We start from the raw sequence: 13,788 nt of genomic DNA, 5'->3' as shown, positions 1-13,788 counted from the left end.
AAGCAGATGCTCAGAAGACAAGAACTAGTTACTGAGCATTTTGTGGAGTCCCTGCAATGGATTTATTTATTTATATTAAATATTTATAGATCATGTTCTAATATCAAACAAGGCATATTTATTTATTTATTTATTTATTTATTTATTTATTTATTTATTTATTTATTTATTTATTTATTTATTTATTTATTTATACATACCCCACCCATCTGGCCTTTAAGAACACTCTAGGTGGCTATCTTTAAAGATGTTAAGCTCAGCTCAGAAAGCAGTATTTGAATCTCAATCATTATGGTCCAGATCCATATCCAGTGCTCCTTCCTGCTCTCCAGAGCTGTTTTTTAGAGTGTACAGGGGACTTCAAGAGGAAGTGGCAAGCACTGGTTCTGGAGAAAATGGAGAGATCCAGAAGGACAACATTGGATTTTGGCTTCAGGCTACAATCTTATACAAACTTATCAAGGACCCCATCAAATTGAAGAGGGTTTACTTCTAAATAGCAAAGCAAAAAATTGCACCACCAATAACCATCTAAAAACCAGTGGAATTATCTGAAAGAAAAAGTACACAAACAATAATTCTCCCTGGGTTTAGAGCTGTGTACTATTGAAAAGAGATTTTTACAGAGATTCTGAGGCGAAATAGAAACATCTGGTATTAAAAAGGAAACCAAAGTAGACTTGCTTGGAAGCCTTGAAGATTATTGTTCTTGACAAAATTGTAAATAAAATGATTTAAACAGATCATTTCCTAACAAGGTGCACTTTTTTGTTCTTGTTTTTAAATTTGTGGATATGAGTAATAATGAAACGTCATTAGCTTTTTTTAAAGGACTACTCTATAAGGAAGTAACTGTTTCTTTTATTTTTCTCTTACAAGGGATGGAGGACAGATGTAGACTATTCACTTCCTTCTTACATCTGTGACTTGCCCTGCAGTAAGTGCTGATAACGATGTGCCTGTAGTCTAATGACATGTAAAATAAATGTTGTACAGAAGCAATTCTGGAGGCCAGCAAAGTTCTGGGATTATCCTTTGGTAACTTTGCCCATTTAGGCTGTAAACCTGGAGTGTGAAGAGGAGTAGGTGGCATTGGTTCAAATTCCATACAACTAGGCATGGCCTGGTCACAATTAAGATAGAAGGACTAGGAAAGGTAAATATTGTATTCATCAACTGTGAATGGCAATTGCCCATTGAAAGTGAAATGAATTAGAAACTGAATTCAGGGTCAAAGCCTTTCCACTGGGCCTGTAGAGCCTGGGTTTGGTTAGAAATCATCCAGTGATTACCACCTCCTGAGGACACGAGGGAGTGGTAGTTCTTTTGGACACTTGAGAGGCAGAAAGTCAATCAAGAAAACTACACAGGAAACAAGAGACCAGCAATAAGACACAGTTGTAAGAAATACTTGGTAGAACTTTTTTTTTTTTTTTGGTAGATACAGCTGAGAGTTTCAGGGGCAAAGCACTCTCTGCTGGTCCTCTTCTTACACTGGTGTCTCCTCTTTGGTAGGGTAACATGCTGGTGGAAGAACTGGAATTTGTAGAGGGCAGCTAAAAGTGGTCAATCATTTTTAATTACCTACAATGCCCTGAACAGAGTGTCACCTTGGAAAAGTTTGGGTAAATAAAATGGTGACTGGCTTGGAGACCCAAATGTTCTGGAGGGGGATTGAGGGGTTAGGGCTCACGTTAATGGTGGGCTTTGCTAAGATGCTAAGGTCCTGATAACAACCTGAGGCACTCATATGCTGACTGAAACAGCCTACCTTTCTCTTTTCAATTAATTTGCCAATCCCAAGAACCAAGGCAATTGCTATGTGAGATGCTCTAATGAGAGAAAACTCACATACAAGACAAGTATTTAGTTTCAGATGTATTATGTTGAATATTAAAGGAGTGCATTTTTTATTTTCCAGTTTCTTCCATTCAGAGCCAGGAACATTATGAGAACTCCTTAAGTATCCTGTCACTTGTAGTATTATTGGCTGTACTTGTCACTGTGATGGCTCTCCTTGGACACAAACTTGCATCAGGTACTAAGCCGGAAAAAGATAAGCATGAAATCTGAGTATGGAATGAATGTACATATATTACAATAAAGAAACTATAAAAGTGGTAGTTGTTACAGTAGGTCTAATTTAGAATTGGCACAGATATCAAAAAAACCTGCAGATACACCAGCCTGACTCAGAATGATTTGGGATAGTGTCAGAAACTTTATCACACAGTGATTAAGGGCCAGTGGACCTTGTGATTCTGACCTGTTGTGGTTCCACAGCAGTTTGCAAATGAGAATTTGCATCAGGCTTTATGAGAACTGGTAGTTTTTGCTTCTCTTCAATTTCCTCTTTGGATGTTACGATAGCACTTGTCCCCTCCACCTGATAGAGTTTCTAACAATGTTAGAATGTTATTCCAATAGCTATTTCCTGTTCAAAGTGCAATGTCTGGATTGTTCTACAGCTGTAATAGTTGTAGTATGGAGCCTATTTATAGTTTGCTTTATTATCTCCTAAGTGTGGCAACAGTAGAATATGCCGCACATGAAGTAAGAGGAAGCAGAAAACGAGAATTGTGGCTGGTATCGTTTGATGGTATCTTTCTGCTATATATTTTGAATTAAAAAGAGGATGTATTGGAGAATGACAGCTATCTTCATTTGTAGCAGAAGGCAAGCACTTTCTCATGTGGTGTTTCAGGCCTGCAATCTCACTAATTTGTGAAGAACAAATATGCCCTATCACTGTCCCATGAATAAAAGCAGCTTTACATTTAATGTTGTAGTTAAGCAAGCATATCTATCAAGGGCTACTTTTCTGGTTAATCAGTTGCTGAAGGGCGCTGCGCAAAAGGGGATTGGCCTAAGCGGAAGGAACAGAGATTAGTGGACGTTTTCTGTTATATTTCATTAAAGCCAGACGTTTCGAAAAGCTTGAAAGAGCACTTCAGACAACTATGTTCCGGACTGCAGCAAGATGAGGGCTAATTGTTTTTAAAATGGCCAGTCTTATTATTATTTTTTTCCTGTATGCTGTAGCACAATCACAGACATTGTAGCACCTACGTTGTAGGTAAATTAACAAGGTGCTCTTTGTGTGTCAGCTTGTTCACTGGTTGTGTGACCAGGCATGTGCTCAGGTGCCTTATTAATTCACCTCAATTAAACTTTGCACATACCTATATTGTGCTAACTCGTATGGAAAAAAACCCTAGATTTGGCCTATACTGTATATTTAGAGCAACTAATAAGACAGAAAAATTGAAACATCAAGAAAAGCACTATTGTTGTAACTTTGTGATGGCATAACCCACATCAGGCACTAGAAACATTTAATCTATATTGTTGGAAAGCTCCCTGTTCCCATTTTAGTTTCTGAGACTCCTGAGGACTCCCTTTCACCTTGGGGAAGTCTTTGGGACCTTTGGGACACCAGGCCTGTCTTTAACAATACAAAAAAATCACTGTGAAATCACCATCAGCTCTGCAAATTCTACTCTGCATCCTGAGGCTTGTGTGTGTGTACGTGTGCCTGTGTGTGTGTGTGTATGGGGAATAGGAAACTTTGCATGAGTGTGAATTAAATGTTTCCAGCACCCAATTTGGGTTATGACAGCACAAAGTTACATGACAGGATTTTGCCCATTCTGTCAAGACAATTTGGCTTTTGCCCTTTTTAGTTGCTCTGTCTGAAAAGGTGTTGTATCCAGGGTGGAGCTATAAAATACAGAAGATCAAGTGTTCCAAAATAGGAAAATGTCAGGTGTTGTCCTCTATATATAGATGATGAGGTGCTAGGAAGCAAAGTCTGTAAGTCCAGAAATTCTCCATTGTCCCCAATATTCCTGGATCTGATGTTAGTTTTGTCCCACTCACCAACTAATCAGATAGGCCACTGGTTCTTAACCTTGGGTTACTCAGGAGTTTTGGACTGCAACTCCCAGAAGCCTTCACCACCAGCTGTCCTGACTGGGGTTTCTGGGAGTTGCAGTTCAAAAGCATCCGAGTAACAAAGGTTAAGAACCACTGAGATAGGCTAATGTCCTGAATTCAATCCTTTGGAACTTGTTGTTCCAACTTCTTAGTCAAGAGATAATGGAGTTCTGGTTTCTGAAGCATGTACATAACTTGATTGTTGTTTTGCCTTACTAAATAGATAGCATCCTGGATGTCTCCACTCAATAATATAAATTAGTCATGATTTAACGTCATCATTAAGATCTGTGAGAGATGTCCTGTTTAATACACTGGGTCCTGCCAATCATACTTCTCATATGGGTGACTATATTCAGAAGGTGTACACAAGTTGTGTAAGTGGTTGGATTCCCAGGGATTTCATTCAGGATTGCTGACTGGTGGTTTGTAAATAACTGTGACAAGTAAGCTCTGTAGATTTGAAGGCTGATGCAGAACTGCCCCAGGAGTCTTGCTGAGGGCCTTTGCTTCTTTGTTCATCATAGGCAGCTTTTCCTAATTGCCCTGTTGCAGTTAGATGGGAGATGGAAATTCATGAAAAATGGAATGTATTGTACATTCCACTGTTCATGGTTTTGGAGGAGGTTTGCTCTTGAAAAATGATTGCTTTCTTGATATTAAAAGCCATGACATGTGGAGGACACCCTAGGTAGTACCCATGTTTCTTGAGTTCACCAGTTCTTTTTTTGATATATTTCCTTGGTATCCACATGCATCTGATGCTGTCAGCCAAGGGATATAAAATATTTCACTTTGTATGTTTGAGGTAGGAGGCTTTTCAATTTAGTTCCAATTTTCCACTAATTTATGTTGTCGCCAGGAGTTATTGAATGGCCACCACAAATATATAGTATAGCTCATTGCTGTTTGACTCATAACTTCAATGGAGATTATTTCTTGAAAAAATTGTCATTTTATTGAAATAACATTTCTTAACATTAAGAAATATTTTCCCTCATACGCACACTTGGATGTAAACCATTTTGAAATAAATGATTAGATTTTGCTCCCTAAGAATAATTTATCACTTCCCCGAAGCCCACTAAGATTTAATTAAAACTTAATTAAAATAAATAAATAAAAAGGGATGTGGTGACGCTGCGGGTTAACCGCAGAAGCCTCTGTGTGCTGCAAGGTTGGAAGACCAGCAGTCGTAAGATCGAATCCACGCGACGGAGTGAGCTCCCATCGCTTGTCCCAGCTCCTGCCAACCTAGCAGTTCAAAAGCATGTAAAAATGTGAGTAGATAAATAGGTACCACCATGGTGGGAGGATAGCGACATTCCGTGTCTAGTTGTGCTGGCCATGTGACCACGGAAACTGTCTACCGACAAATGCCGGCTCTACGGCTTGGAAATGGGGATGAGCACCGCGCCCTAGAGTTGGACAGGACTGGACTAGATGTCAAGGGGAAACTTTTCCTTTACCTTAAAATTAAAATTAATTGAATAAGTAGTATAAATTAAATAAATTATAAAATAATGAATTATTAAATTAAATCAAATGAATTATTAAATCAGCTTTGAGAATGATGAGCTTTAAAAGTACTTAACAGGAATTGTCTGCTTAAATAACAAAGATTGGGAAGGGTTGCATAATCAAGACAGTTTGTAAGTTCTATTTGGATAATGACAGGCCCGTACATGGAAAAATGCTTGAGGACTTTCCTTCCAAAGATATTTGGATACAATAAGGGCAATAGCACTAATAGAAAAATTGACTACTCATCTTAGACTGCTTAGAAGAGAAATAAAAGAAGATAATTTCATTAAAATTTGGCATTCTTTGTTGGTTTTTGGGTTGGAATTAAATAGAGAGGGTGATATTTTGAGAAGTTGGCTGGAATATTAGTCTGTTCCCTTTTAAGTTTGATAGAATTAATGTATTAAGAGACTGTAGGAATAGACTATATTATTGTACTGAACAATATACTGCTATGTGATTATATTAGGTTATAGAATAAGATAAAAACCTGTATAGAAATAAAAAGAGAGTACAGTGAAAGGATTTTTTTAAATAACAAAGGAAGGGAAATGCTGGGAAAAAGGACTGTTATTAAAGGTAATTAAAAGTGTCCTGTTGTACCAAGTATGGTGTAGTGGATAGAGTGACAGACTGGGACTCAAGAGAGTTCAAATCTCTGCTTGGCCATGGAGACTCACTGAGTACTGTACGTGTGTGCACTGGTAAAACCACTCCTTAAACATCTCACTCTCCTTGAAAACCCTATCAGAGTCACTCGAGTCACAAGTTGGATGTGACTCAACAACACATAACATACACAAAAGTTTCCTCCTTCACACTAAAGTTCCTTTTCAATCAACACTTAACACTCCATAAGCACTTCTCTTATTGAAGTAAGTAGACGATTGAGATAATTTAGCAGTTTCCTGCAGAATTTGTGTGGCAAATAATGAAATTGATTTTTTTAAAAAAAATTAACAATTCTGGAGAGCACAAAGCAAGAGCATGGTGGAGCAGCACTTTGTCCACAGACCACACTTTGTCCACCCTATACATAAGACACAAACAGCTGAGGAGAATCAGCCTAAGGGTGAGTTCGTGATGGCTGCTCATGACCCTTGAAGATGGATGGTGTCCAGGTGATTTTAGACATTCACCCCAATTTGCCTAATTATTGAATTCTCTGTATATACTCCATTGCTATTTATCACCAGCAATGATAAAGAAAAGTTATATAGGTTGATGGTATTTCAGTGCCTTTTTGTTACTTATTGGCTGAGAAGGATATTTTGATGGTTTCTTTTTCAGCAATAAAATTTGTTGGGGTAATTGCTTAGTCATATTTTTGTAAGCAAGATCTAGTATAGCTTTCTTGCATAATTCATGCCTCCCTCCAAGATTTCTGGAAAAAAAGATATTGTTACTACTCTTGTTACCTAGTGAAATATGCAAATATCTTCTTTGAACATTACAAAATCACCCTGAAATGATGTATGGATCAAATTTGTTACTCTTTTTTCAGTATATAATTAAGCAACCCTCAGCTAGCTATTTTAGCCAAAGCCTGTTCCTTCAAATATACAACTAGAAAAGTGCATTCCAGTCGACCTGTTAGATTTCCTCAATGAATTATAATTAAGGAAATTAACATTTATCTCACTGTAAAAAGAAATGGTGGGCTGATTCAGTCACGTGTGTCCTGCCTCAGGTAATTCCTGGCTTAATGATTTATTGCAGAAATCACAGCTGTTTTTTTTAAAAAAAACCAAAGCATTTTATATTAACTAATCAGTTGTATTAGTAACCTATATATGATTTGGAATGGTTGTTTCATGTATCTGGATGTTCTAGTGATTGATATATGTAGACAGATGCAGGCAGTCTACTTTTATAATACAGAACATATTTTCATACAACACCTTTATAGAACTCATAATTAAGCGGATCCAATGATGTAGTTCAATCTGCTGCTCGCCAACTTGTTAGACATCTATTCCTACTCAGGCTTATGGTGATTTAGAAAGCAACAAGAATGAGGAGGGCATAGGGATTAGACATGTGGCAAAATCCTGTTGTGTAAACCGAATATGCCAGAAATAATTTAAATGAGCTTGTGAGCCTTGGAATGGAGGTAGGGGGAAGCAAAAGAAAAGCTTTTATGAGGAAGCTTTCCATTTGTCTGTGCACACTTAATCCCTCCCACCCCAGCCGCCCTTCCTCAGCCCATTCATGGATCCAAGGAAGTGATTTATTTGCCAATCTCCTGAAGGGGCTGTCTTATTAAGCCACTTCACAGTATTGGCAAATTAAAGGAAGGCTCACTTTTGGTTCATTTCCAGTGATCACATTTGCTGGAAACAGGTCACATGAGAGCAATCCTATCTGCACCAAAAAAAGTAGAAGCCTGTGATTAAGGCTAGAAAGGAATGAATTTTCTGGGGATGATTTGGTTTGTTCCAGAGATTGCATCATGTGATCTCTGTCAAAAGAAGTGAACCAAGCCATCCCTGCAACTGTTCAAACAGCCAGCTAAATGCCTGTTTGAATGCACCTAATATCATTGAAGCAGGATACATATTATTAACTAATAATATTTGTTTTTCAGTTTTAGACAGGAAGGGACATGAAGAGGAAAGCACAGCAGATATCAAAATACAAAGGTGGGCATGAGTGTTCTTTTTATACAGACTCTTTAAAATTTTAATTTTTTCTGCGTTGAAACCCGAATACAGTATTGGTTTAGAAATCAACACAATACCTTCTGTCAGGATTTGGAAACATAGATTTCAAATAATGAGCCCCATGGCACTGTGGTTAAACTGCAGTACTGAAGTCAAGCCTCTGCTTGATTTCAAACCTGGGTTTGATTCTAACGAGTTCAGGTAGCTGGCTTGAGGATGACTCGTTCTGAGGTTGGCAAATTGAATACCCAGCTTGCTGGGTGGGGGGGCAAAGTGCCTAGAGTTTCATTCATCAGGAAATGTTTCAATTGGCTTTCTGTTTTCAAAAACAAATAGGAAGGTTGTTTAATGCATGTTAAACCATGTTATCTGCACACATTTTAATGATAAATAACTATTTTTATTCATTTTTTCTATAACCAGAAGTTTATGATTCATTTAAACAATGGAACAATTGTTATTCCTTCCCATTATGTTGGCAGTTGGGTACAGCACCATGAGTCAATGGGGATAAAATGGCAGTTCTAATTATTGATAATGCAGACATGCAGAATCACCTTTTCAAACTGTGAACCGTTCAGCCACCTCATGTCTTTTCTTCTTTTTCTTTTTCAGAATAAAGAGTATCACTTCTTTACACTGATGAAGAAAAAAAATATAATTAGCAGAACAACTCTAAACTATTTCAGCAATCTTCTCATTAAACTAGTGCATTTCTCCTCTGCAAACTGTTACATACATATGGCAAATGGTTGTCACAAGCCAGTGATACTCATGGACTTCAGAACAACTGTTCTTTGAGTCAAGTTTTGCATGTCATTCTTTTCCTATCAGTGTCTCTCAAGTTTCTGTACTCCAGATGTATTGTGACTATAGTCCCCATCACTCTAGCCATACTAGAATGGGATGATAGAAGCTGTAGTCATGACACACCTGGAGAAACCAATTTGGGGAAGACTGCCTCATACAAGGGTCTGTTGAAAGGGGGACATAACAGTGACTAAGTCCCTCATGCAGTCAATTGATTTACTTCAGAATCAGTTTCAGTGTCCTTTATATGCTGAAATGTACATAGTGCGACTGGAACCTGTTTCTCCATGAATGCATTTCCATGGTGCTGCTGTAAACGTCTGAAGACCCATGACTTGCTAGGCGATGGATCTAGCTAGGATCTCTCCTACAGAATCAGTAACTCTCATTTAATGGATTGCCAGTTCAGTAGAGAATCAGCTCTACTTTTAACCATCAAGACCGTCTGGAAACAACTTTAAAAGACTAGAATTCCTAGAATCCCTATCCAGGAACTGTAGTAAAAAAAACATTTCCAAGGTTGGCTAACAACCTCATGGGAAGAACCTGTGGGAAAGCATCTTTCACAAGGCTATTGTGTTATATTGCAAAGTTTAAAGGGCACCAAAGAAATTCCACGGTGTGCCCTACTTGGTATGTTTTGTCTTGCGTTTGAAGATGATTCCATGAATGTCTTTGTTTAAAAATATAACTAAATAACATTATGTAAGAACGTCCCAGAAGCTAATTAATAGGACAGATTTTATATGAATTTTTAAAAGATGTTTTGACAATATTTTAAAAAATGTTTTTGCTGTATGTTTTCTATGATTTGGTACTTCTTATTATCCCTCCGGTCCTGCCATGGATGGAAACCGAGTCCTCTGACTGTTCTCAGTTTTATGGGACAGCTTAGATTTGTTTAAGAAGAGATTGCATGCATTGTAATTTCTGTGGTTCGAGTCCCAAACACCCTGATCAGGAATACGTTCTACGGAATTCTGAGGGGCTTAGTACTGATTAAATGTGTCCCTTCTTTCTTCTCGTCTACAGAACTGTGGGAGCTTTGTTCTAAACTCATTGCTCCTCCACCTACTTCCCAGTGTCTAAGCTGGTACTGTTGGGACTTTGGTACCAATACCTTTGTATGTACAGAGGCACCATGTGCAGTGGCAGCCAGTGACTACATCCTGCCATGTTTCCCTACCTGCCCTCTTGCACAAACTGTACCTCAGAGTGGGTCAAAATCAAATTTCTGCTGTTTATTCTGGTGGAAGGAGGATGCAGGAAAGCTCCTGAAGGAAGAGGGGAAATGGCACAATAGTTGCAGTGCCTTAAAGCATTTAAAGTTGTTAGTATACCATTTCCGAGAAACAACTGTGTTATGATCCATGTGCAATAGTTGGCCACTTTATTGGTTCTATCCAGGAGTCATCTGGGCCCTTCCATTAGGGACAGCTTCTCTCTACAAAATTGTGCAAGGATAATTGTCTGCCTCCCTCCAGCACCTATGCATGCACCTTAAAGCTCTGCTCTGAAGATGGTGTTCAGTGCTGCAAAGGGCTACTGGAGTAACAGGGGAGGCCTACAGTTGCTGTTTCCTTATACCTAAATAAAATTTTGTTTTGTAAATAATCTAGGCTGCAATCTGATACATACTTATGTACAAATAATTCCTACTGAATACAATTGGACTGTTCTTCACCTCCCTACATTCTCTCTCCCCCCCCCCCATTTATTTGACCTTGCTAATCAGTTGCTTTTTAATGTATTCTTGAACTATCCTACACACTACACCAGAACACAGACAGAGTTCTAACTCCTGTCCTCTGAAGATGCCGGCCACAGAGACTGGTGAAACATTAGGAAAAAAAACTTCTGGAACATGGCCAAACAGCCCGAAAAATCTACAACAACCAGTTGCTTTTCACTTTTCATTACATGATCAAAGTATCCTAGCTTTCAGCATTTTATGTGTTTTATCATTCTTTGTTTCTCTTAGTATTTCCTTACTGGTCATCCACTTATTGCAAAATATTGTTTGTATCCTCCGATAAACCTACACTTCAAATGTTTCTATCTTTTTAATAGCTGCCCATGTTAAAATCCACAATTCCATGCACTTGAATATAGAACCATACAGCACACATTCTCAAAATTAATTTTAAGTTTTAGTTGCACATTTGGATCTTTTATTTTGAATCTTTAATTGCATTTCATGAACTGATTGCTTTCTACTGATTGCCATAAACTTGGTTTATTAACATTCACTTTTAAAACATGTTAATTACTTAGTTTATTGACTTTACCAGGCAACAATTGCAAGCCACCTAAACTGTCAGCTAGTAATATGGAATTTTTGATGTATCAGATGTAGAAATCTTTCTTTTGACAATGATGCTGTCGTTTGAATCAGCAAGTGTTTTTCCAAAGATGTTCTGAGTTCAGATTGAAAGGTAATGGTGACAGCATAAATTCTTTGCCAATTAAACAAATATCTCTTGAATCAAGATATCTGTTTACCAGGAATTCAGAGTATTTGACTTTTTTCAAAAGCTTTCTCACAGTCAATAAAATAAACATAGATACATATCAAGGCATCTCTTCCTGAGTATATGAAGGCAGAACTATGATACCCTGACTCCTGATCATTTTCTGAATCTAAATTGTGCATCTTCTGCTGCTTCTTTGCATTTGATGTAAATTTTGTCATGAATTATTTATATAAATAATGACTTACACAAATGTCTCATAAAGCTTATTGTCCTGTAGCCACTGCAAGTTTTTGTTACTGCTGGTCACCAATACTTCTGTCAAAGCATGTAGCTTTGAGTTATCTGAAGCTGCAGGTTTTTGATGCCTTCATGGCTCCCTTCCTTAATGACATTAAGTATGATTGGATCTTTTAGTTGTTTTTCATGTCTATTTTTTTAAAAAAAATATTTTCTTTCATTTGAGAGAATGATAGCAACAACAGGATTATAATACAAATTTATATCAAATCTGAGATAAATTTTCACTAACACAACACTATTAAAAGACCACATCTCCCTCTATGAGCCTGCCAGGGCATTAAGATCATCAGGGGAGGCCTTTCTCTTGGTCCCAACACCCTCACAGGCCTCTTTGTTGGGGACACATGAGAGGGCTTTCTCTGTTGCTGCTCGCAGACTCTGGAACTCCCTCCCATGGGAAGCCAGGCTGGCCCCATCTTTGTTGTCCTTCTGCAAGCAGGCAAGACCTTTCTCTTCAGACAGGCTTTTCCTTAGTGACTGGCAGTCTGAGAGGGGGTTTGTGCTCTGCTGCTTTTAAATGTATTTTTAGCATTGATTTAATTTACCATTTTAAATATGATACTTGTTTAATTCTTTTTTGATTAATGTATACTTACTGTTTTCAGCATTTGTATATTGTACTTTTAATGATGTGAGCCACCTTGGGTCCTTTCGAGGAGAAAGGCAGGATAAAAATATTTCAAACAAACAAACTTCATTATCCCTTATTAATGACAATATAATATATTTGGTTCCTTCCAGTATTGTTGTTACTGCTGCCTTGTATGCAGTCCCCATGGTGGTAATTTGATGGTGGTGTTGGTGAATTCGCAAAATTGTGTAATTCATTTTCTATGTTCATTCCATGTTCCTAATTTCTATTTTCCAATAAATCTTGGAAGGTTGCTTTCCCTATCTTAACATTTTAAAATCTTTATTATGAAACTTAGATGCTACTTTTTCATATATTTTGTAGCTGCTTATAATAGTCATCTCCTACACTGAGAACTAAATATAGTTTGCCAATCTCTTCAGAATGGTAATATTTACAAATATCTAAATATAGTCCTTTAGGACTAAGTGCCACAGAATCTCCATCACTTTTGGAAACACTCATTAAGTAAGTACGGGAAAAGTAATAGAATAATTCTTTTAAAATATTTGTTGTGAGTTAATAAATATACTATGGGAAGGTCTGGGGAGTGAATGGGACAAAAATTGGATCACTTAATTTTGTCAAACCAAAGGAAGGTGACATTGCATTTCATACTGATGTATTTGTGGAGCTGAAGCTGTGACATATATAGCAAAAATCATATTTAGGATAAACTGGATACCACACCCCTTTCATCTGATGGCACTGCAATCAATCCAGTGCATCTCTTAAAAACATATTATATGGTCATGTCCAGTCAGGTTGTTTTTTTGGGGGGAAAGATGTTCCTTGTATTCATTTTATACTGGATCATTCTCTGACTTTTGCTGATATTTATGTGCTTTCAAATTATTTTCTCTTTCCTGGAAGTTGGTCACTGGCCAGTAAAAATGGATGATCACTGTGAGTAAAAGACTTACATTACAATATTGGAAGGATATAAGCCCATTATCTATATACTGTATTCAATGGCTTATACGGACCTTACTACTTTATCAACATATGAGTGCATAGCACATACATACCAACTTTGTATAGATGCATTTTTAGGCATTTGAAAGTGTTTTAAGAAGTTTTTCTATACGGATCTTTTAATTCATACCTCTGTACTTTTGTTTTCCATTTCCTTTCCAAATATTTTTGTTCATGTGTTTTGTTTCTTCCTTATTTAGCGTAATAAATGTGAATATTATTTTCAAAAACCGATTTGTGTTCCTCCCACAATTTTTCCATGCTTTCTTCATCTTTATCAGTAGTTGGGACATATATTTACAGCTGATTTCCATAGGATTTGTCTGATTACAGATCAAAGTTCACAATGGCTGCACTTAATGTTTTCAGTTACCATGATTTCAACCTATACAAGAGGAATGTGGTAAAGGAAGACAGGCCTATGTGGCAGGCAGAGGAAGGAAGAAAGAAGTCAGCAACCACAAAAAGGAACTCA

At 37.4% G+C, this 13,788-nt stretch overlaps 1 protein-coding gene across 3 annotated transcripts in view; it reads left to right on the top strand.

The window, feature by feature from the left end:
* The window catches only part of IL17REL (interleukin 17 receptor E like), a 75,294-nt gene extending 61,747 nt beyond the window's left edge, over positions 1 to 13,547 (top strand). For 2 of the 3 annotated variants that reach the window (XM_073000603.2, XM_073000605.2), the window contains exons 15-18: positions 880 to 937; positions 1,922 to 2,038; positions 8,048 to 8,102; positions 8,739 to 13,547. In XM_073000603.2, coding sequence (XP_072856704.2) covers positions 880 to 937; positions 1,922 to 2,038; positions 8,048 to 8,102; positions 8,739 to 8,766 — 258 coding nt within the window. In that variant the 3' untranslated portion in view covers positions 8,767 to 13,547. The remainder of the gene's footprint in view (positions 1 to 879; positions 938 to 1,921; positions 2,039 to 8,047; positions 8,103 to 8,738) is intronic. The other variant, XM_073000604.2, reaches the window with a different exon arrangement.
* Positions 13,548 to 13,788: the final 241 nt, after the last annotated feature.

Source organism: Pogona vitticeps, chromosome 5, assembly GCF_051106095.1.
Source record: "Pogona vitticeps strain Pit_001003342236 chromosome 5, PviZW2.1, whole genome shotgun sequence".
Lineage (NCBI taxonomy): Eukaryota > Metazoa > Chordata > Lepidosauria > Squamata > Agamidae > Pogona > Pogona vitticeps.
Note: the sequence above shows the minus strand (reverse complement) of the source record. Positions and strands in the feature narration are given on the sequence as shown.